This window comes from Gnatocerus cornutus, chromosome 9, assembly GCF_029298725.1.
Source record: "Gnatocerus cornutus isolate USDA-ARS CGAHR chromosome 9, icGnaCorn1.1, whole genome shotgun sequence".
NCBI classification, from domain to species: Eukaryota; Metazoa; Arthropoda; class Insecta; order Coleoptera; family Tenebrionidae; genus Gnatocerus; species Gnatocerus cornutus.
Genome location: NC_142241.1, coordinates 6,771,052 through 6,792,186, shown reverse-complemented (window position 1 = coordinate 6,792,186; position 21,135 = coordinate 6,771,052). Strand labels below are relative to the sequence as shown.

Genomic DNA, 21,135 nt, shown 5'->3' with positions numbered 1-21,135 from the left:
AAACAGCTTCTCCAAACAAACAAATTCGCAAATTCAACAATTACATTCCCAGAAATGAAGCTGTAAAAATAGATTTTTGGAAAAAAAATGAAGACGAATGTTCTAACAATTTAAGCAATCAGGAAGAAAGCAAAAAGCATACTTTTGTTATAAATCACTTGTCAGCTTGTTATCAACATGGTAAATCATTCAGCGTCGTTTTAAAATATCTGTGACAGAACGCAGTGCAAATAGAAAATCTGTTCGAAATCGTCCTATTTTTACGCAATGCACCTCTGTTCAGGTAAACAGTTAAAATAAATTAAACCGAATTTTTCCGCTCTCTTAAAATAAACAAACTTTCATATCTGATATTGGCAATGAAATAATGACCTAAAATCCCCAGCTAAACAAATTCAACCAGGTGGTGCTATTCGTGGAACGTTGTTCCGCGCCAGTAAATGCATATTTTTGAAAAAGTGAATTGTCGAGACGTTTGGCTAATCTTTTTCATACTATAAAACGGTAAAAATAAAACCGCGGCTCTATTGAACGTCATTTGGACTTTTCCAAGCCAAGAATAATTTCCTTCCTAGATCCACTGATATTAAATTAAAAAATGGAAGCAGGTGCAATTACGTAAAAACTTCTACACAATAAATCAAAGTGAAAAAATAGAGAAGGTCGAGCAATTTTACCGACAGATTGTCCTATCACAATAAACGCCACAAAAATATTTTGATTGGTATATTTTCATCGACATGCTGAAAAAACGAAAGCTTGACGTCAAAGCTCTTCAGAGCTTTGACAGTTGCAATGTCTTCTTTTTGTATACGAACTTACAGGTGTTCGAGCTAATAAAGTGTAGCAAGAGCTTTCCAACGTCACAGTTCCTAAGATAAAAATAGGATTGTTTGGCATCACCGCTAAGAAATCTGCCAGTTTAACATTCAGCGCTTATTGGTGCGGGAGTTCATATGATCATTTCGTAAGAAAAGAAAAATAAACAGTTTTTAATCAACTGGATGTGAATTAATACAGATTCTTGAAATTTATTTATTTTGTGTAATATAAAATCCTCCGGCGCACGTGTTGGAGTCCCATCAAACAGGTAGCAAATAAATTGGCTCATGATCGAATTGTATTGATCACGTGTTTTTATCTTAATTGGTCGATTAATTATACTCAAAATGCCGTACTATTCTGAACTTGGAATATATATGAGTCCCACAGTTAGTTACACGAGTACATATGTTCCGGGTCCTTATTCTAATCATTCCTCCTTGTTAGCCTCGAATTTCACGAGACCACCTCCTTCCTTGTTAAAACCGCGGAGTTTTAGAGGATACAAACCTCTTCTTGCGACCATCACCGAAAGCCAGTCGCCTCTGAGAAGAATTAATTCTCCGAAGCTTCACACTCACAGTTCACCGAAAGTGATTGTGGCCAGACCCATCAAGATCAACACTGCTGACATTGATGTGTCTCTTAACAAATACAGGAAGTTCGAAAGACCAAAAGTCGTAGAAGAGCGAAAATCACCAAGTCCAAGCAACACCGAAAGTCCCAGGAGCTCCGTCGAACCAAAAGAAGCAAAGCCTAACAAAATCATCAGAAGAGATCGTCCAACGGTACGTTTACAGACTGTTCATAGAGAATTATCTCCTTCAGAACCCTCCAATAAACGCTGGAGGGATAATTTTGATCCGCATGAATTATACGATGTCTCTCGCGATGAAGATCGAAGACCTAAAAAGACGCCAGGAGAACTTTTAAAGGAAAAATTTCTGATTCGTAGTAGAGAAAATATATTTAAAGCACCGGAGAAAAAGGTCAGTAGGCGAGCATCCAAGAAATCGGGCATAGAGAAAACGCCAAGTTTTCATGATATTTGTACGGCCATCACCACTGATCAAATCGATGAAGAGTTAAATCCTGGGCAGCCTCCTGAGATACAAAGACGACAAAGTCGGCAGTTTTCGCAGGAGGACCTTCTTAAAGTTCTCAGAAGAAACTCAGCTGAGTTAAATAGTGAAGTCGAGGCCATGAATCAGAAAAACATTGAAATTACTGAGGTGGGAGACAAACCGGAGAGTCGAGCTAGTGTAAAAAAGAAGAAGAAGTTGACTAAAAAGAAGTCAAACGAAAAAGTTTGTCTACCACCTCAATCACCTGAGCCAGATGTCAACAAGTCACAAATACAACGTCGCCCGACACAGAAGAAAATACGAAGGACTTCCACCAGTAGCAGTATTGGAAGCGAAGTTGATTATGATGTCGAAACGGAGAAGGCGTACCAAGAAGCGATACGCGATATTTCTCAAGTTGAGATTGAAAAAATCAAACACAAACCTAAACCTATTATCACTGCGACAATTGACATTGAAGAAAAACCAGCACTCAAAGCTATTGTCGATGAAGTTGAAATTGTAGAGTCCCCTAAACCAAAAAGAGGAAATAAATTTAAGTTCAATGTGATAGTTGAAGAAATTGAAGCAAAACGAAAGTCAATTAAAGCCGCTAAAAGCGAAGAGCACAAAATGCATGTGCCAAAAGCTAAGAATGTTGTGGTTTCCAATCTTTTGAAGAAGAATCTCAACGCTCATAGTGGACACATTTTGGAAGGGATTTCAGAACAGCCCAAAGATGAAGCTGATGCGGGTAAGAAAGAAAATAGGGACATCGTAAACAACAAGATAGAAGAACAAATTCAGAAAGCAGAAACCCCAAAAGTTGCTGAAAAATCTACTAATGAAGCAGCTACAGATTCTAAGAAACTGGTTGAAAAACCTGAAGGAACTCGTGAAGAACCCGAAATAAAACCGGCAGAGAAGCCTGTAAATCAAACTGAGGTAAAGAAAACGAGCTCTGAAATAAAAATTGAGGAACCAAAGAAGCCAGAAAAAATTGCTACACCTCTTCAGATTGCCAAAAAACCGGAAGTCTTAACATTACAAAAAAGCCAAACAGAGCAAGTCGATAAAAAAATAACAGAAGTAAAGAAAATTGAAGGTTTGAAGAAGAGTTCTAGTTTCGAAGAAAAATCTCACTCTGAAATAAAGAATAAAGTTGCGAATGCGATCGCTAAAAGTAAGAGTGTTGCACAATTTGAATCTCAAAATGTTTTGGAAACCAAAATTGAACAGAAGAAAGACAGTCCAAAATCTGAAGAAAATGTAACACCAAAAGATAAGATTACTACAAATAAAGTTCTACCAGAGAAACTGGAAGAGAAACCTGAAAAAGATGTGAAAAATGCAGCCCAGCCAAGTCCAAAAGAAAAAATTGTTGTTAGCACAATTCCACCGGAGAAACTAGGAGAAAAGCTTGAAAAAGATGTGAAAAATGAAGGACCACAAAGTCCAACAGATATAATTGCTGCCAAGAAAGTTGTGCCAGAAAAACCGGAAGCCAAACTTGAAAAAGAAATGAAAAATGCTGCATCGCCAAGTCCAAAAGAAAAAATTGCTCCAAGTACAATTCTACCGCTGAAAGCGGAAGAGAAGCCTGAAAAAGATGTGAAAAATGTGGCACCACCAAGTCCAAAAGATAAAGTTGTCGTTAGCACAGTTGTGCCGGAGAAACTGGAAGAGAAACTTGAAAATGACGTGAAAAATGCTGCACCGCCAAATCCAAAAGAAAAAATTGCCCCAAGTACAGTCCTACCGCTGAAGGTTGAAGAGAAACACGAAAAAGATGTGAAAAATGGGGCACCACAAAGTCCAATAAATAAAATTGCTGATAGCAAAGCTCTACCGGAAAAAGTGGAAGAAAAGCTTGCAAAAAATGTGAAAAACGCGCCGCCGCCAAGTCCAAAATCTGTGCCCGAGAAATTGGAACAGACACTCACGAAAGACAACAAAAATCCAACACCTGAGAGTCCAAAAAATAAATTTACGTCAAAGTTTGACAAACCTGAGACACCGAAAATTGGCAAAGACCTGAAAAACACGCCACCGCAAAGCCCAAAAACTAAATTTGTTTCGAACAAGAAAGACGTTTCTAAAAAAGAAGAAACCGAAGAAGACAACTTTTGGGCACTAATAGGTCCTCGTGACAGTGTTTATAAGTCTCCTAAAAAATCGGTAAGGCCTGCACCACCCCCGACTCCGCCAACTCCGCCACCAGAAGAGAAGAAGATTGAATCACAGCTACCTAAAAAGAAACCGGAAATGGCACCAATTGAAAAGAAACCGCAAATGGTATCAAATGAAAAGAAACCAGAAACTGTAACCAAAATTGAAGAGCCCCAAACTGAGAAACCACCTTCAAAGAAAATCATGCCTTCGAAACGCTCCTTGGTTAATAAAGCGATAAAGGACGACCCAGATCTTGAAGTTTTCGAGCCTCCAGAGCCTGAACCCGAGCCTGAACCGGAGCCTGAACCCGAGAAACCCTCTTTTGTACCCTTGCAATCCAATCGACTTTCCCAGTTTATGCACCCTTTCAAAAAACCCGAACAATATGATGAGTGTCCCGTGGAAATTTATGCCAAGCCTAAATTTATTCGACATAGACATATTCCGCGACCGCGACATCCAGTGCCTGTTCCGGTGAAAGAATCAAGCAGTGAAGAAGAAAGTGAAGATGACACAACAGATAGTGATGAAACGTCATCAGACGAGGATTCTGACGTCAATACAATTTATGGCAGTAATAAAGTTGGTGCAAGTACGTCTTCCAATGACTCTGGCTTTGATTCGGGCGTCCCTGGCAGCAGGAATAAGGGTTAGAGTAGTTTTAACCTTTATTCTGTAACAGCACTAACTGGAACTAACAATCGGAAATGAAGTGTGTAAAAATACTAACGCTATAAATTTAGCACCGACGGGAAATAATAAAACCGTTATAAAGTGTCAGCTTGATTTTATAACGTATTTTATATCCTTGAAGGTGTTAAAAATAACTTATCTTCTCTTTGTTTTGGTCACGTCAGTACTACCAGTGTGAAGGGCACTTTAATTATATCTACCGATTTGTCTAGACTTTTCCCTTGTAAACACAATAATTCGTACCTAGTTGTCGTTTCATAACTGAAATCCTTCTATAAATAGCAAAACCTAATTATCTACAATAATAATGTTTGAACGCAAGCAGAACCACATGAACATGAGTCACGATTTAAATAAGAAAATGGATGTGTCTGCCTATCCAACTAATCCAAAAGTTATTTTTCTTTCGATTGTACAGTTTACAAAAACCAAACTTTTATTAACCATTTGCCTCTCTGAGTGATGGGATATTGTAAGCGCCTAAATTAAACCTGAAAATTCAAACTGCAACAGTGCAACCAACTCGATTTAACGCACCATAACTTTACAAGTGCAACAAACTGGCAATGTTGTGATAACTTCCTATTCTAATTCCTTTTATTTGTGTACACAGACTGTGATGTAAACTGTCATAAGAAATGCGAGAAACTGACTGCCAATTTGTGTGGTGTTAATCAAAAACTCGTTGTCGAAGCAATCGAATCTGTACGAAAAGGTAGGTAACGTTTAAATTTTTGCGTTGGTGAAAATTTATGGTTTATGGATGGATGGAGAGACTTTTAATTTGAAACAAAAATCGTAGGTCGTAGGCGCTTGCTGCCAAATTTTTTGATCACGCAATGGTTTCTGTCCACTTTTGTGTAAGTTGGGACTATTTTTGCCATTTTCTTTAAATTTATTTATAACGATTATTTTTTTATTATATTTTCTCTTGCAAATTGTTTAGAGTAGTGAAAATAAAGTTATTATGAGGGTTCGGTGCCAAAACCACTTAAATAATTTGCTTTTTTTGAAGGCGAAGGATGTCAAGGAGTGTTCAAGCTAATCTCCTGTAGCAAGGACAAGGTTGCTTCTGCCACCAAAAGGCGTAACCGCAAAGGACATGAAAAATTGTCACACTCACAAGAATTTATAATAAATTACTGAATTTTTAAGACTCCAAAAATTTTAGCATCGCAGAATCTAAGTATAAAAAGAAAAATTTTTAAGAAATTAGTAATATAAACTGAGAAATCTGAGTTGCAAATAAACACAGACACAACATTGTCGAAATAATTCGAAAACAAATAAAAATACGCTTAGTGTGGTTCATTGTCCAGCACTTCTTCTATTTACTGAAATTTTACGGTCTGTTTCCAACTAAAAAACATCACTCACAGTAGCTCTATTTCCAATTGACGTTTCTAGATCTTTAGAAGAATGCAAATAAACACCCGTCACAGTTTGAAGAGCCCCAACTTGACATGCCTAATTTTACATTTTCATTTATCATATTTTTTACATAATAGAATAGTAAACAGAATGAAATCCAACAGGTTCATTTTGACGGGCGCAGCGATTTTGGCTTTGAACATTGTTTTAAATATAACAGCCTCATTAAAATAGAGTTAATCGTAATAGGACACGTGTTTCGGGAGACAAAATGTGCATCGTCGGTTGTAGGTGCCGATGTTTGAGGTAATTTGTAGGAAGCTTGTTGGATGACAGGTTAAAAAGGCATTTTATTTTGACTGCGCTTACGCTAGTTTGGCACCGTTGTGTTTAGAAAGTTTATTTTTGCTAACTCTTTGTGGTCATTTTTGAAAGAAAATCACGCGTCGGTAGCAACCTTGCACAAGAAAACGTAAATAAATTACCGAAAAATTCCAAAATTAACTGATTTCCTGGTGAATATTAAAGCTTAATGACATTAAACAAGATCATACAGTTCTTGGCAGGCTCCTCTAATTTTATTTATACGGTTGGATTGTATTATATACTAATCTTGAAAGACAATACTGTGGAATTTGGCGTATTATTTTCCTTGGATGTTATTGTCTCCGTTGTTTTTCAGTAGGTGGAAAGTGTTAAAAATAAAAACGTGGGCCTCTTCGGTGTACTAGCATTTTTGTACATTGTTTGGCTGCTTTTAGGAGATATTATTAGAATTCGGCGTCATACTAATATTACGTGATATGGACAATGTTCTTTTTGTTGTCAATTCTGTTTACAGGCAATGAACAAAAACACGTTGAAATTATTAGAATTTATAGAACAAGTTAATTTACACTGTGAAAGCCAAAATTTCGAGTTATTAATAGAAAGAAATAATTAAAATCAACGGGATACTGCTTTCATTTTGTTTGGAAGCTGTTGCTATTTATCTGTCACTTCATGCTTTATTTCATATACTGATCAATATGTTTCGAGTGGTTGACGTATTTATCTGGTTGTGGAGCCAGAAAATCATCCTTTACAGATTTAACAATTTTTGGTACATGTGTATCCGTTTATTAACTGGCTATTTAGAGATCAAGGTAGAACAAGAGTACTACGTTCCAAAGTAGATCAATCACTGCATTTTATTTTCACTAATTAATGATAAGATATTGGGGGCGTAGCTCAGATGGTAGAGCGCTCGCTTAGCATGCGAGAGGTACCGGGATCGATGCCCGGCGCCTCCACAATTTTTAGTACTTTTCGTGGAGTAAATCTAAATTTTGTATATTATTGGTTAAAAAAAATTGACATTTTAAGTATTATTAGCAACTATTTGATAGTCTTTTTGGTCTAACTTCATTTTAAATGAAAATTTTCAATGAACAACAGTTTGGTACCATCTTTTGACATAACAATCTTATGGATCAAATGTATCTAAAATTTTTGCCACAATATTATCAATTTCAAACTACTGACATTGGGCATCTCTGGTATTATTTGGAATGAAGACTTTCACCTCCGCACATTAAGAACTGGCTCAGAAATCGCATGGCCCGACTAAAAGGGAAAGTGACCACACCTATCATTGCATAAACCTTAACCTTGTTCTTGTGAATGTCAGTAGGGCAAATATCTTGGAAGTTTTTGACTCACCAAAAATTATGTATCGGGGGGCGTAGCTCAGATGGTAGAGCGCTCGCTTAGCATGCGAGAGGTACCGGGATCGATACCCGGCGCCTCCAAAACTTTGCTTTTTTTCTGTAAATCCCAAAAAGTAGGTCCAATGTACCGAACTTGATTTGGTAACACTTGATAAGCAACAGGGGGCGTAGCTCAGATGGTAGAGCGCTCGCTTAGCATGCGAGAGGTACCGGGATCGATACCCGGCGCCTCCAAAATTTTGCTTTTTTTTCTGCAAATTTCAAAAAGTGGGCCCAATACCAATGTACCGAACTTGATTTAGTAACATTTAATAAGCAACAGGGGGCTCGCTTAGGATGCAAGAGGTACTGGAATCGATACCCGGCGCCTCCACCATTTTCAGTACTTTCCGTGGAATAAAACTAAGTTTTGGACATTTCTGGTTAAAAAAAAAAACAGACATTTTAAGTATTATAAGCAAATATTCGGCCGTGTTTCTGCTCTTACGTCATTTTAATTCAAAATTTTTGAACGAACGACAGTTTGATACCATCTTTCGACAAAACAATCTTATAGATCAAATGTATCTAAAATTTTTGCCACAATGTTATCAATTTCGAACTACTGACATTGTGCATCTCTGGTATTAATTGGAATGAAGACTTTCACCTCCGCACTCTATGAACTGGTTCAGGTCGTACCCAAAATCGCGTCGCCCGGCTAAAAAGGAAAGTGGCCACACCTATCATTGCATAAACCTTAACCTTGTTCTTGTGAATGTCAGTAGGGCAAATATCATGCAAGTTTTTCACTCACCAAAAATTATGTATCGGGGGGCGTAGCTCAGATGGTAGAGCGCTCGCTTAGCATGCGAGAGGTACCGGGATCGATGCCCGGCGCCTCCAAAATTTTGCTTTTTTTTCTGTGAATCTCAAAAAGTAGGTCCAACGTACCGAACTTGTTTTGGTAACACTTGATAAGCAACAGGGGGCGTAGCTCAGATGGTAGAGCGCTCGCTTAGCATGCGAGAGGTACCGGGATCGATGCCCGGCGCCTCCAGAATTTTGCTTTTTTTCTGTGAATTCCAGAAATAATATATAAAGTGACAGTATTATAAATTTGACTTTTTTTTAACAAATTTAATTCAAGTATCATACATGCTAGCATAAAATGAAAAAAAAAGTGTAACTGGCAAACAATCGTAGAGCAAAATTCGTAATTTTTGGAGTTTTTAGCTACAGCTATGCAGTTTAGGAAAATTACTATCTTTGAGTCATGAATTAGCTTTACCATGCAAAATTTTAGAACAAAAGACACAAATTTTAAAAAAATTTATTTTTAAGACGAAGCAAAAATTTCCGACATCCGTCACTAAAATTCCTAATTTTCGCAATTTTATTGCTGCAGCTATAAAATTTGGAGAAGGTACTATTTTTGAATCGTCTATTATCTTCACCAAATTGTAAAATTCTAAAGCAGAAGTCATATTTTATTTTTGAAGCGAAGCAAAAATTTTCGACATTCATCACTAAAATTCTTAATTTTGACAACTTTGGTGCTGCAGCTATAATATTTGGGGAAGTTAGTATTTTTGAGACGTGTATTAACACTGACAAATTGCAAAATTTTAGAGCAAAAGACAAATTTTAGAAATTTTTATTTTTGAGCGAAGCAATAATTTCCGACACCTTTCTCTAAAATGCGTAATTTTGGCAATTTTATAGCTGCAACTATGAAATTTGGAGAAGTTACTATTTTTGAGTCGTCTAATAATTTTACCAAATTCGCTTTTAAGCTTCTTGAATTAAATATTAAGTGTTTGAAGAACTAATCCCGTCTGAGTAGGCCTTGTGATTTAACAATGCCACCAACCAATTAAAAAATACAAAACCCACTAAACCCACAAAATCAAATTTCAGACATTTTAATTTCTCTCCAGCTTCATCTCCTACAAAGACGTAGTAATTTACATCGCAACAGTTGTTATAACAACTATGATGAATGCCCGACCGAATAATTTTTCAAATTTTATTTATAGCCCCATTTGTCAAGACGTTTTGAACGTAATTCAGATTTATAACATCCCAGCAATAAACGTTTTAACTACTATGCATTTATTTTTTGTTTCCCTTGCTCTTTTAAAATAAAACTCAGTGTTCAATTACCTCGCGCTGCCCCAGAAAAATCGTCCTAGTTCCACTTAAACTAGCGAAAATTAAAACACAGCAATAACCATTTGTTTTATTTTTATTTATTCACCTGTTAGAAAAACCGTGTTCTAATTACCTACTTATTGGCTTAGGTTCGACCGAAAGTAGGGATTCACCCACATTAAATCCAGCTGTAAACCCTGCGCTATCTCTGGACCCCACCGACCTTCTGGAAGAATTTTCCCAGTCTGCTACATACGCGGGATTCCAGAAAAGTGGCAGGTTTACACCCCCAGCAACGACAATTCCAAGGTTCCGAAAATACTGCGTAGAAGATTTTAATTTCCTTAAAGTACTAGGGAAGGGAAGTTTTGGAAAGGTAAAGTTAGACGACTGCGTGTGTAAGTCTTTGCCAAGAAAAAATTTCAGGTCTTGTTGGCAGAGCTGAAAAACACGGAATACTATTACGCTGTTAAGTGCCTGAAAAAAGACGTTGTCTTGGAAGATGACGACGTCGAATGTACTCTTATTGAAAGAAAAGTCTTAGCTTTAGCCACGAAGCATCCCTACTTGTGTCACTTATTATGTACTTTTCAAACAGAGGTAAGACTACTGAAATTTGATCTTGAAAAGAAACTAACATTTTCATAGTCTCATCTGTTCTTTGTAATGGAGTACTTAAACGGTGGAGACTTAATGTTCCACATTCAACACGAAGGACGATTCCCGGAAGTTCGAGCCCGATTTTACGCCGCTGAAGTCGTTTCAGGCCTGAAATTCCTCCATAACAAAGGCATTGTTTACAGGTAACATGAAAACTTTATTTTAAACATCATCAAAACAGTCTATAAATAATCTAATTATAGCAAATTGCATAATTGATGAAAAGTCTTTGAACTGAAATATTTTTACGGGATAGGTTACTGCAGTTCGTCGTCCTAAATCCTCTGACATTTCTTTTATTACCTACCGTTTCCTTATCCAATTTTAAACGAATTGCGCCATAAATTTCAACCTGATTTGATTAAGTTTAATTACATCACATCGAGGATTTCAAGTAAACATAAATTTTGCATGAAAAATTTGGCAATGCCATGACGAAAAGCGGTTCAATTGGGATTTCTTTACTTGCAAGGGCGTACTTTACAGGTGGAAGGTCATAAATTCAGCCAGTTTTAAATATACGGCACGTAGAGATGAGTAAAAGCCAGATTTATTCATGACAGGTGTATTAATCATGAACGTGTTCACGATTAACTCGTCATAAAACACGTGAAAATATTAAAAGAGTAGTTTTGAAAATCAAGATATTCAAATATTAGATGTGGCATTGCGACATTCAGGATATAAGAACCAGAAATCACTGTGACGTTGACAAAATAATTAATTGTAGCGTGGGTTTTGAACTTTGGAGAGGTTGTGTAGTCGACGTCAACGTACTCCAAAAATAAATTTACGTCCGTATAAAATAGTCCTTTACCTAACAACTCTTTTAAAGTTTAAATTGCTGGCTTGAGCAGTTGGAAAATTAGTTTCAAACGATCGGCATTTCCATTCTCAATTTTAAAAATAATTCCAAGGCTCAGGTTTTCCAATAAAAGTGTCTGAATACATTTTAAAAATTTTAGGGATACAAAGAATGAAAAAAAAAGAAATAAACATAAAAATTTCTGATAATTCGATTAATTAATTAAGGAACACTATCAACAAATTAATAAACATTCCAGCAAAATTTAAACTTATTTTCCCGGCGCATCCACCGTTTATGATAATTTTTGTACTTCAGTGGTTCCGGTTTATCATTTTAATGTGCTCTAATCTTTAGAGACCTAAAACTGGATAACATCCTCCTCGACTTCGACGGCCACGTTCGCATAGCCGATTTCGGAATGTGCAAACTCCAAATCTTCCTAGATCGAATGGCCGACACTTTCTGTGGAACGCCTGATTACATGGCCCCCGAGGTACATGTTTTTGATTTCTAAACAATCGCCTCAACTATCTATTTTCAGATCATTAAAGGCCAACACTACAATCAGTGCGTGGATTGGTGGTCCTTCGGTATTCTTCTATACGAAATGTTGATAGGGCAATCGCCGTTTAGCGGCTGCGATGAAGATGAGCTCTTCTGGTCTATATGTAACGAAAAACCTGTAATACCCAGGTTCTTATCAGCGGAAGCCAGCGCAGTTGTACAATTGGTACTATTAATTTCTCTTTGTTCTCAAACACTAATCGATTGTTGTAGTTTTTGGAGAAAGACGCTAGTAAACGATTGGGTAACAGATTTTGTCCTTCTGGAGACATTCAAGACCAACCATTTTTCAAACCAATTCAGTGGGATCGGTTAGAGGCGAGACTGTTAGAACCACCGTTCAGACCAAATCTGGTAAAAAATTGAAATTCCAAACGAAAAAATCTGATTGATTGTTTTATTATAGCAACATCCTTTGGACACACAATACTTCGACAAAACTTTCACAGTTGAAAAAGCCAAGCTTACACCGATCGAAACAACCATTTTGCAGTCAATGGATCAGACGCAATTCCAAGGCTTTAGTTACACCAATCCAAATGCGACAGACAAGTGAAATTAACAAAATATACGATAATTGGAAAGAAATTGAATTCGTCTCGTTAAGAGACACGTGATTTTAGCATTGATGGTTGATTTAATGTTCCTAAATGTTAGTTGGAATTACTCCCAAGAAGTAACCATCAAGCGATGATTTGTTGTTTCACTTCGGGCTGACTTGGTGATAGAACTTACTTTCAAACCGTTTTTATTTATTGTGTACTTTCCTCTTTTTACACTGTGAGTATTTTGTATAAGAATATTTGTATATTATGTATCTATAGTCATCTATTTGTGCCACATTTTAGACCGTGTTTTCAATAAGTACAACTTGTGTATGTAAATATGTGGAAATCGAAGATTTAATAAATTAATTAATGAATTCTATGCCGAATGGTGGTAAAATTTTTTCAGCTGGGTTCAACTTCCCGTAGCTAATCGCAGCGATTTTCTACAACAAAAATTAATGTTTGTTGTACCGATTTCATCACTTACATTGTTGTACAAATTCTCTTTGTAAAATCCTTGTGCAATTTCGTTGAGACCATTCCCAGGATAAGGTTCGGAACAACAATGAGGGATGAGACTCAAGTCGTAGTCTTCCGGTACTTTATGGGCTTCTTCATATTGGATTCTTTCCAATTCTGGTATTTCTTTCACGACCATGCAAAAAGCTCTTATCGTGAAATAGTACAAAATTTCAACTCCTGATAATAGACTGAAACCGAGGAACAAGCCTGCGATGCCGCCGAATGATACTTAAAAATGAGTTTAGAGCGTAGAAAAAAAAATGGGAGTTTTTACCAAGGAGATCCACCCAGCCGAACAACACTTCTCGTTTGTAACGTACCATGGGCCAGGAAACAAATCGCGTTTCCATGTCTACTCCTACGTCACCCTCCCTAGAAATGGGGTGCAAAAAAAAAATTAAAAAAACATGCATTATGTTTAGTTAAAATTAGTAGTATAGAAAATGTTACTTCTGGGCCAGGGCATTTGGCGTCTTAAAAATCAAGGCAGAATCCAACAAACTTAGCTATTCGCCCAAAAGCAAACAACCGAAAAAGGCCTAAACCCCTTTAAAAAGCATTAACTTTCATGCACCCCAAAAATACCCAAATTGTATGTGTAGACCACCAAAAATATCGCACACGAAAAAACCGTTGAAAATCTCCCAAAATATGCAAAATTACTTCAAGAGCACTCTAAAAAACTTTCAAAATCCGTTGTTTTTTGACATTCCAAATGGCTTCGTATTTCTAGACCAAGCCATTTGGCGCAAGCAATAAAAAGGAAAAACAACACCAAATCAAAGAGGCGCCTTACAAAACAAAGCAGGGTCCTAAAAATTTATATGTTTTCCCAAAAGCTAACAACCGAAAAATACATAAAATCCTTCAAAAAACAATACTACTAAAATTACATTTCAAAATTGAAAAAAGGACGAGAACCAAAAAAAAAACGAAAAAAAATTTCTATTTACACAATAAGATTTAAAGTTTTTCAAACTGGTTATAATTTTATTTCATCGTACAAACCAGTTTTATTAAAATCGGTATAATTTTAAGCATTTTTGGAAACAGTTTGCATGGATTTTTTGGAACTAGTAAAATGGTGGATGCGCCGAGGATCTAAAAAATATCATTCATTTAAATAGTCAAGTTGGAGCTGCAAAAGCAGGCGAGAATTTAAAGCATATTCCAAAAAGACAAACATAGTACAAATTAAATAAATAATCAAATGTATTCCTTTGTATAGTGAAGTGAAGTGAAGTAAAGTGTTAACACACTTTAATAAAACATTATATATTACGTAAATTTTGCCGATAACAACGTGTAATAAGACAAGCACAAAATAATCTCTAATTGTGTGGAACTGGGAGTTTTTTGTTTGAATTTAATTATGTTAATAAGCTAAGAATATTCGTATTTATAGCCAAATTATTGGCAACAACACAATTTTAATTCTGGAGCCAATTTTTTTTTCATGGAACTTATTTTAGTTAGGAGTATGTTTATAATCTACTCTCAATTTTAGTCTTTTATTTAGAGAACTTTTATGCTTGTTTAAAATGGAGTTTTCATACCAAAAAAAAAAGAAATTTTACCTTTCAGTCAGTTTTTCCACTTCATAAACCGTATTGAAACACCCCAAATGACACGAGCATTGATCCACCTGTTTAATTGCCTCCAAATTGTTTTGAATACAAGTCAACTGCTGCATTTTGCAGTGGCGATACCGACCTGTCTCGGGATAAATATGAGGTACACATTTACACAGTCTCATTGCATTATCCATTCTGCATTGTCTCGTGCAACCTGTACTGGTATAAATATCATCAGTTTCCAACTGTATTTCATTTGGAAATACGCAATGTCTCTGTCTTATCGATAACTGTTTCGTATCATCAGTTGTGTAAGTCTGTTTGACCGAAAACGAGATTTTATTGACTTTATAGTCCCAAAAATGCTGCGGTTCTGTATCTAGTCCTACTTGTTCTTCAGAATAAAGAATGTAGATCTAGAAAAAAATGACGGAGATCGAGTAACTATTAAGAATAAGTTAAGAACACCATACAGGCATGTTAATGGATGTGTCTTTTACTGAGAATTTCAATGACCATCGCGGATCTGTCTCTTTGATGTAATGCATTTTAAAATCCGGTAGTTTTTCAGAGTTCCTAAAAAACTTGACGTACAAAATGTAAAAATTGTCGTTTTAATACCAAGGAGTGTTCATCTCGTAATTCCTGGAGTTAAAAGTGTAACAAAACCCTTTTTCGGTAAAAACCGGAAAGAATTCATCACAACAATTGATATCGTACGACTTGAATTGGCACTTATCAAAAATATCTTCACACTTATTCATTAGCTAAAACTCACTGAAAAAACGGTTTCCGAAATAAGATCTGCTAAACCTACCTCAAAAGCGGCTGCTTTTAAATCAAAATTTTGCCAAACTTGATCGTTTGTGTTTATTTTTGCTATTTCGGAATTAAATTTGTTGACCGTTTTAAACGATAACTTTGTCAATTGAACGAAAAAATCCACCGAAACGCCGGATGTATCATCAGAATATTTGCTAAAAGTTCGCCGGGTACTTTCTGCGATTTTTGGAATTAGAATTAGGGACTTACGTCTCGAAATATTCCTCGATCCGTGTTAAATTGGCCGGGGTCTCCTGACAAACCGTGATAGCAGGGAAGGGAACATCCCAACTGTGGAAATCCGTGTCTAAGCCTGTTATTGTTGGATTAGTTTGGAATTTATCCCAAAGACTAACTATAATAACCGCGGTGGCTATAGCCCCTATGGTTACACAAGCAAACCATGTAAATCTTGAAAAAAAACTGCGGATAAAACTGACTTCTAACACTGAACTCACTTTTCCAAAAACGGTCTTCCCTTTTCTGCGATGTATCTAACTCCATGTAAAGTGGAGTGCTCAAAAAATAGCCTTGTTTGCACTTTCAGACTTGTGGCAAAGTCCTTGTAGAGTTTGGCGATTTTCTTTAAACGCCGTTTTTGTTTGCGTTTTAGTCGGAATCTCATTCTTTCGATCGTGTGTTCAATAATAGTGGCGTGTTGTAACAAAAGCGCATTTTCCGAACTTTAATAGTTAATGATTGGTGATAAAAATCAGACAAAATCGTTATGGAACTAATTTGAAAAAGATGTAATCTAGACTGATAAGGATCTGTTTGAGAATAATAATTGTTTCATAATATTGCGTAGAATCAAATAAGCATTGTTCGCTCTAAATGTTTTGTATCGATTTGAGTGACTTTCCTTAACAACAAGTGTGAGTAAATCAATGAGGCAAATCGCACATTTCTATCTGTCGTAGTTCCGAAGATTGTTTTCATTTTGATTTTTTGTTTTTTTACTGCTTGACCCACCGCTCATTAATTTTTGAATTCAAATTTGCCGCTTTTTTGTAACCTTTCGTCGAATCCAAGTTGAATCCATTTCGATGTTATTAACTTTAGTGACATTTCCACGTTGACGTTGGCAACAGAAGCGAAAATTAGAGAACCGCGCACAAAAGGGGCGCCCGAATTCTGGTTTTGGGGGGAACGTATTATGGCATTAATTAGGTAAAAAAATCGCAAACAAACCCGCAAAAATGATGTCGGCACACAATATTTTGCAATCCGTGAATGTGGACATTGACGGATCCCCAGTCTGGTAAGTTATTAGAAGAGGTTAAGATCAACTTCTACTAAAACTTTCTAGTAAAAGAGCTCGCTACGATATAAATGTACAAGAGGCCAATCGTTGGACTTTGAGTAAAAATGAACTGATTTTACATTCCGTTTATGATTCTGGTGTAGACCGATTGGTCAGTGATTCTGAGTTTGATTTAGCAAATGAACTGAAACGACAACGATCGGTTTTCACTCCTCCAGTGGAGTCTCCGACTGTTAACAGGGAACAAATCGCGGTACTAGAAGCTTCACTGCCGGAAAATACGCTTCAAAAACTGTCTTTGGGGGAGTTTGATATATTCCCACAACTGCACAGTCCTTCTCAAAACTTGAACATAAGTAAGAAACTAAACTATGTGAACCTTCTTATAACAATTTCTTGCAGATTACTTTGATAGGTTATCAGATGAGGTGATCTTAAACATTTTCCAAAACTTTTCGAAATCTCAATTAGGTAATGTAGCTCTAGTTTGTAAGAGATTTAGTCAACTTGTTGAGGATGAGAGTTTATGGACAAGAATGGATGTGTCCCGTCGTACTTTAGAACCTGGAGCCATGGGGACCATCATGAGCAGACAAGTGATAATCTTAAGACTTGCAAGAACTAGAGTAAGTTCCAGTTTTTACAATTCTTGTCCTAATAGAAAGTTTCAGGTTCTTTCACCGCCGATTTTACCCAACGTCAAAGCAGCCCAACCTGAATATCGCTGCCGTTTGATGTATTTAGATCTTACAATGGCGTCAATCGCCCCGTCAAGTTTAGCTCAAATTCTTCGTAAATGTCGAAGACTAAAAAAACTGAGCTTAGAGAGTGTCACAGTTAGTGATGGCGTCTTTCAAGCTCTCTCTGAAAACAACAGAGAGCTTGAAGTCCTGAATTTGGCAATGGCAGTTGGTGTACACTTGACTGGATTAGAGCATCTCTTCACCTACTGCAGAAAGTAGGTTTCCAAAAGTTTGGATCAATGCTATAATTAAAAGTTTCTAGGTTGAAAGAACTGAACTTGGCATGGACGTACTTAAGCTCAAATTGTATTAACTTTATTTGTAAGAACTTACCCGCAACGTTGGACAGATTCAACTTTGCTGGCTGCAGGAAGTTCATTCATGATGAAAGTGAGTTACCTAATCCATTGGGTTTTTTTTTATTAACGCCTGATTGCAGATGTGGTACAAATAGTCAAAAAATGTCCAAATCTTCGCGAACTGGACTTGTCAGATTGCACTGCAATCACTGGAGAGGCTGTGAAAAATATGACTGTCTTAAACGAACTGAACTTCTTATCATTGTCACGATGTTATCTAATCCCATACCGCTCATTAATGTAAGATTTTTAGCGCCTTGTTTTTGTTACAATAATTGAATTTTTAGGTGCCTTAAAGAAATGAAAAGTCTCGCATATTTGGACGTCCACGGTATCAACCCAGATGAACTGAAACTAATCAAGGATGCGTTGGGCGTCACTGTTAACATTAACAAGTTCATGTTTAGTTCAGTTGCAAGGCCTACAGTAGGGACGAGGAACTCATCAAAAATTTGGAATATGAGAGTCAGAGATTGATGTATTATTGCCAAAAGAGCACAATGTGATGTTATTTTAAGTTTTTCAGAATAAGTGCCTTACTTTTGGGGATTAATATTAATTTTTATGTTTTTTTGAATGGGAGTCCAATAAAATTAATTGCTGATTTATGACACCGGAATTTATTCCCTAAATCATTTCGGTTTTAAATACGTTGAGTTTTACACCAAGTTTTGCGATACTTACGTTTAAAACGGTAAATTTGCACATTTTTAACTCGAATAAAAAACTTCCGCCATGTTTTTTTTTCAAAATTTTAACAGGACTACCAACAGCCAGGACGACGTCTTTCACCAGTTTTTAATTTAAAAAATTACAAATTTTGGTTTCAAATTTCAGTCATTCAGGGCTACCAACATTGGTAGATGACACTTAACCTATATCTTGAAATTACCGGCAAGTTTTAAAAAAATTAGAGTTTGTATCAACGAATTGGCTGTGAATTATTCACAACTTAAGAGTAGTGAACTTAACTAATCCACAAGTGTACTTACTCTTGGAAAATAAGACTTGATGCGACATAACCTCAAACATGACTACCCTCTTAACAACGGTGGCTAGCGCGGCCCTAAAGTCCAGTCACAAACTTTTTAACACCTCTGCTGCAACTCTGGTGAACTTTTAGTCTCACTTTTCCAAAAACTGATAATTTTGTTGCAGAGCCGCTTCAATAAACTCCACAGGGTCATTTTAAGAAGGAATTTCAGCGACAGTTCACGCCCCAAAATAGGCAAAGAAGCCGGTAAAGGTGTGGGCCCCATATCATGGAAGAATTTTGTGATAACGGGAGTACTGGGGAGTGGTTTACTGGGCTTTATGTATTACTTAAGGAAAGAGAAAGAGGATGGTAATTAATTGGCGTGAAATTAACAATCATAACTATGAGCTTCTAGCGCTGATGAGAGAACGCAAGCGAATGTTGGGTAAAGCTAAAATTGGGGGCTACTTTGAACTAGTAGACTCCAAGGGTAAGACAAGAAAAAGTGATGAGTTCCTAGGGCAATGGTTGTTAATTTACTTTGGGTTCACTCATTGCCCTGATATCTGCCCAGATGAACTTGAAAAAATGGCAGCTGTAATTAACGATCTAGGTTCTAATTACTCTCATTTTAATCTCAATCTAACTTTTTATTAGATTCTAGTCCCGACACCCCCACAGTACAGCCCTTATTTATCTCAGTTGACCCTCAGAGAGACACCCCTGAAATAGTCGGGAAATACTGCGCTGAATTCAGCCCTAGATTGCTAGGTTTGACTGGAACTGTAGAACAGGTTGCAAAAGCCTGTAAAGCATACCGCGTGTATTTCAGTGCAGGACCTAAAGATAAAGATAGTGATTACATTGTATGTTAGAATTATTCTATTCTTGGAATAATGTCGGTAATTTCAGGTTGACCACACCATAATCATGTATTTAGTGGACCCTGATGGACAATTCGTGGATTACTATGGTCAAAACAAGAATGCAGTAGAAATTACGACCTCTATCAAAGTCAACATGTTAAAATTTGCTAAGATGAAAGTCAAGAGTTGGTTTTAATGGGGAATTTCCCGTGGTTCTGTATCATAATTCTTAGTATAAATTACAGATTAGCTTTTTATAAACGCTGTGTTATTACCTTCCGTTTAAATAATACCTACAAATACATCATTTTTGCACGTGGATGGATTGAAATTCACTCAAAAGGAAAATTGGTGTAGAAGTAACAATTATAGAATAAAAACAAAAATAAAGAACGCCCCGAAAAAAACAACGCGCGTATAAAAACAAAGTTACACAACTCATTCATTCATTCCCTATGTTGTGTGATAAAAAATAACGATGAAAGTTGCACTGTTGCTTCTTTTTGCGACTCTGAACTTTCATAATGCGTACTGTGCGGTAAGTTTTGTTTCCATTCTTTAGAAGTTATTAAAATCATTTTATTAGATGACCGAAGCACAGATGAAGGCTACTTTAAAACTCGTTAGAAATGTTTGCCAGCCAAAATTCAAAGCCACAGATGGTAAAGAATTTAATTTTGATAAATCATAACTACAGCTCTGTTTTCAGCGGAAATTGCTGGAATGCATAATGGAGAATGGAACATTGAAAAAAGTGGAAAATGCTATCTCTGGTGTATTTTAAACATGCAAAAAATGGTAAGAAGGATAATTAACTTTTTTTTTCACAATTTGTTATGATTTAGATCAGCAAAGATAACGTTTTTGAATGGGAATTTGGAGTACAAACTATTAATAATCAAGCTCCTGAAAGTATACGAGCCACAGCAGTTGCATCGATAACAAATTGTAAAGACGCTGTGAAGACCCCCACGGATAAATGCGAGGCTGGTTATGAAATAGCTCATTGCGTTTATTTGGATAATCCAGCGGTAAATTCAACGTTTTTTCTATGCTATGTATTTATTTCTTTTGTTTACAGAAATACTTCATCCCATGATTACAAGGTTTTTGTCCCCGGTCTTTGTATATTTATTAAAATGGTGTCGCACAATAGAATTGTTTTTATCTCTCCTTCTTCCATGATTGAACCATTGGAATGCTCTCAGTGATATTTTCCCCTTTTTTTTGCTAGTTGGGGTGAAATCGAGAAATTTTAACACAGATTATTAAAAAATATAACGTTTTTAGTGGTTCACTTGAAATTGTATAGAATTTTCAAAAAAAAGTTTAAAAAAAGTGTGCATAAAAACAATCCGTTTTTCCCGAAAATCCTGAAAAAAATAGTATTAATTACTTACTTAATACCTAAAATCAACATTTTATTTCCAAACAGTTTCAAATAAACTTCATAATTGAAAAAAAC

The 21,135-nt window shown here is 36.2% G+C and overlaps 5 protein-coding genes and 5 non-coding genes across 11 annotated transcripts; 9 read left to right on the top strand and 1 right to left on the bottom strand.

Moving 5' to 3' along the window:
* The first annotated feature begins 910 nt into the window (after positions 1–910).
* On the top strand, positions 911–12,923 carry LOC148168266 (uncharacterized). Of its 2 annotated transcripts, none has more exons than XM_088045435.1 (8): positions 911–4,650; positions 10,114–10,340; positions 10,391–10,564; positions 10,613–10,767; positions 11,787–11,925; positions 11,974–12,162; positions 12,210–12,350; positions 12,403–12,923. In XM_088045435.1, the coding sequence occupies exons 1-8, from the start codon at positions 1,170–1,172 to the stop codon at positions 12,550–12,552; spliced, it is 4,656 nt and encodes a 1,551-aa protein (XP_087901561.1). In that variant the 5' UTR covers positions 911–1,169; the 3' UTR covers positions 12,553–12,923. The 2 variants fall into 2 exon arrangements, with proteins under 2 accessions (XP_087901561.1, XP_087901560.1); XM_088045434.1 differs by having other exon boundaries at positions 911–4,707.
* On the top strand, positions 7,342–7,414 carry TRNAA-AGC (transfer RNA alanine (anticodon AGC)). Its single transcript has one exon. It is a non-coding gene; the product is annotated as a tRNA-Ala (tRNA).
* On the top strand, positions 7,840–7,912 carry TRNAA-AGC (transfer RNA alanine (anticodon AGC)). Its single transcript has one exon. It is a non-coding gene; the product is annotated as a tRNA-Ala (tRNA).
* Positions 7,993–8,065, top strand: TRNAA-AGC (transfer RNA alanine (anticodon AGC)). Its single transcript has one exon. It is a non-coding gene; the product is annotated as a tRNA-Ala (tRNA).
* Positions 8,644–8,716, top strand: TRNAA-AGC (transfer RNA alanine (anticodon AGC)). Its single transcript has one exon. It is a non-coding gene; the product is annotated as a tRNA-Ala (tRNA).
* Positions 8,798–8,870, top strand: TRNAA-AGC (transfer RNA alanine (anticodon AGC)). Its single transcript has one exon. It is a non-coding gene; the product is annotated as a tRNA-Ala (tRNA).
* Positions 12,900–16,336, bottom strand: ppk23 (amiloride-sensitive sodium channel pickpocket 23). Its single transcript, XM_088045440.1, has 9 exons — positions 15,921–16,336; positions 15,673–15,873; positions 15,458–15,617; positions 15,262–15,407; positions 15,114–15,216; positions 14,644–15,056; positions 13,341–13,438; positions 13,032–13,294; positions 12,900–12,987 (listed from the first exon to the last, which is right to left on the bottom strand). The coding sequence occupies exons 1-9, from the start codon at positions 16,085–16,087 to the stop codon at positions 12,907–12,909; spliced, it is 1,632 nt and encodes a 543-aa protein (XP_087901566.1). The 5' UTR covers positions 16,088–16,336; the 3' UTR covers positions 12,900–12,906.
* Positions 16,337–16,517: 181 nt separating this feature from the next.
* Positions 16,518–18,438, top strand: Skp2 (S-phase kinase-associated protein 2). The gene is made up of 7 exons (XM_088045450.1): positions 16,518–16,723; positions 16,772–17,082; positions 17,129–17,352; positions 17,398–17,684; positions 17,732–17,859; positions 17,909–18,068; positions 18,116–18,438. The coding sequence occupies exons 1-7, from the start codon at positions 16,662–16,664 to the stop codon at positions 18,303–18,305; spliced, it is 1,362 nt and encodes a 453-aa protein (XP_087901576.1). The 5' UTR covers positions 16,518–16,661; the 3' UTR covers positions 18,306–18,438.
* A 224-nt stretch (positions 18,439–18,662) lies between these two features.
* On the top strand, positions 18,663–19,931 carry Scox (Synthesis of cytochrome c oxidase). Its single transcript, XM_088044740.1, has 5 exons — positions 18,663–18,939; positions 18,987–19,173; positions 19,220–19,417; positions 19,462–19,670; positions 19,717–19,931. Exons 1-5 carry the CDS (start codon positions 18,859–18,861, stop codon positions 19,864–19,866), a joined length of 825 nt encoding a protein of 274 aa, XP_087900866.1. The 5' UTR covers positions 18,663–18,858; the 3' UTR covers positions 19,867–19,931.
* Positions 19,932–20,096: 165 nt separating this feature from the next.
* Positions 20,097–20,843, top strand: LOC148168262 (general odorant-binding protein 72-like). Its single transcript, XM_088044741.1, has 5 exons — positions 20,097–20,208; positions 20,257–20,332; positions 20,380–20,468; positions 20,516–20,701; positions 20,752–20,843. Exons 1-5 carry the CDS (start codon positions 20,149–20,151, stop codon positions 20,767–20,769), a joined length of 429 nt encoding a protein of 142 aa, XP_087900867.1. The 5' UTR covers positions 20,097–20,148; the 3' UTR covers positions 20,770–20,843.
* Positions 20,844–21,135: the final 292 nt, after the last annotated feature.

Coding starts and splice junctions, on each gene's coding strand:
- LOC148168266 (XM_088045434.1), top strand. CDS start 1,170: ATGCCGTACTATTCTGAACTTGGAATATATATGAGTCCCACAGTTAGT. Junction 10,565..10,612: donor TATGTACTTTTCAAACAGAG/GTAAGACTACTG, acceptor ACATTTTCATAG/TCTCATCTGTTCTTTGTAAT. Junction 12,351..12,402: donor CACCGTTCAGACCAAATCTG/GTAAAAAATTGA, acceptor GTTTTATTATAG/CAACATCCTTTGGACACACA.
- ppk23 (XM_088045440.1), bottom strand. CDS start 16,087: ATGAGATTCCGACTAAAACGCAAACAAAAACGGCGTTTAAAGAAAATC. Junction 15,217..15,261: donor TACGAGATGAACACTCCTTG/GTATTAAAACGA, acceptor CAAGTTTTTTAG/GAACTCTGAAAAACTACCGG. Junction 13,295..13,340: donor CGGCTGGGTGGATCTCCTTG/GTAAAAACTCCC, acceptor CTCATTTTTAAG/TATCATTCGGCGGCATCGCA.
- Skp2 (XM_088045450.1), top strand. CDS start 16,662: ATGATGTCGGCACACAATATTTTGCAATCCGTGAATGTGGACATTGAC. Junction 17,685..17,731: donor CTCTTCACCTACTGCAGAAA/GTAGGTTTCCAA, acceptor AAAAGTTTCTAG/GTTGAAAGAACTGAACTTGG. Junction 18,069..18,115: donor ATCCCATACCGCTCATTAAT/GTAAGATTTTTA, acceptor TTGAATTTTTAG/GTGCCTTAAAGAAATGAAAA.
- Scox (XM_088044740.1), top strand. CDS start 18,859: ATGACTACCCTCTTAACAACGGTGGCTAGCGCGGCCCTAAAGTCCAGT. Junction 18,940..18,986: donor ACACCTCTGCTGCAACTCTG/GTGAACTTTTAG, acceptor ATTTTGTTGCAG/AGCCGCTTCAATAAACTCCA. Junction 19,671..19,716: donor ATAAAGATAGTGATTACATT/GTATGTTAGAAT, acceptor CGGTAATTTCAG/GTTGACCACACCATAATCAT.
- LOC148168262 (XM_088044741.1), top strand. CDS start 20,149: ATGAAAGTTGCACTGTTGCTTCTTTTTGCGACTCTGAACTTTCATAAT. Junction 20,333..20,379: donor AAAATTCAAAGCCACAGATG/GTAAAGAATTTA, acceptor CTCTGTTTTCAG/CGGAAATTGCTGGAATGCAT. Junction 20,469..20,515: donor TTTTAAACATGCAAAAAATG/GTAAGAAGGATA, acceptor GTTATGATTTAG/ATCAGCAAAGATAACGTTTT.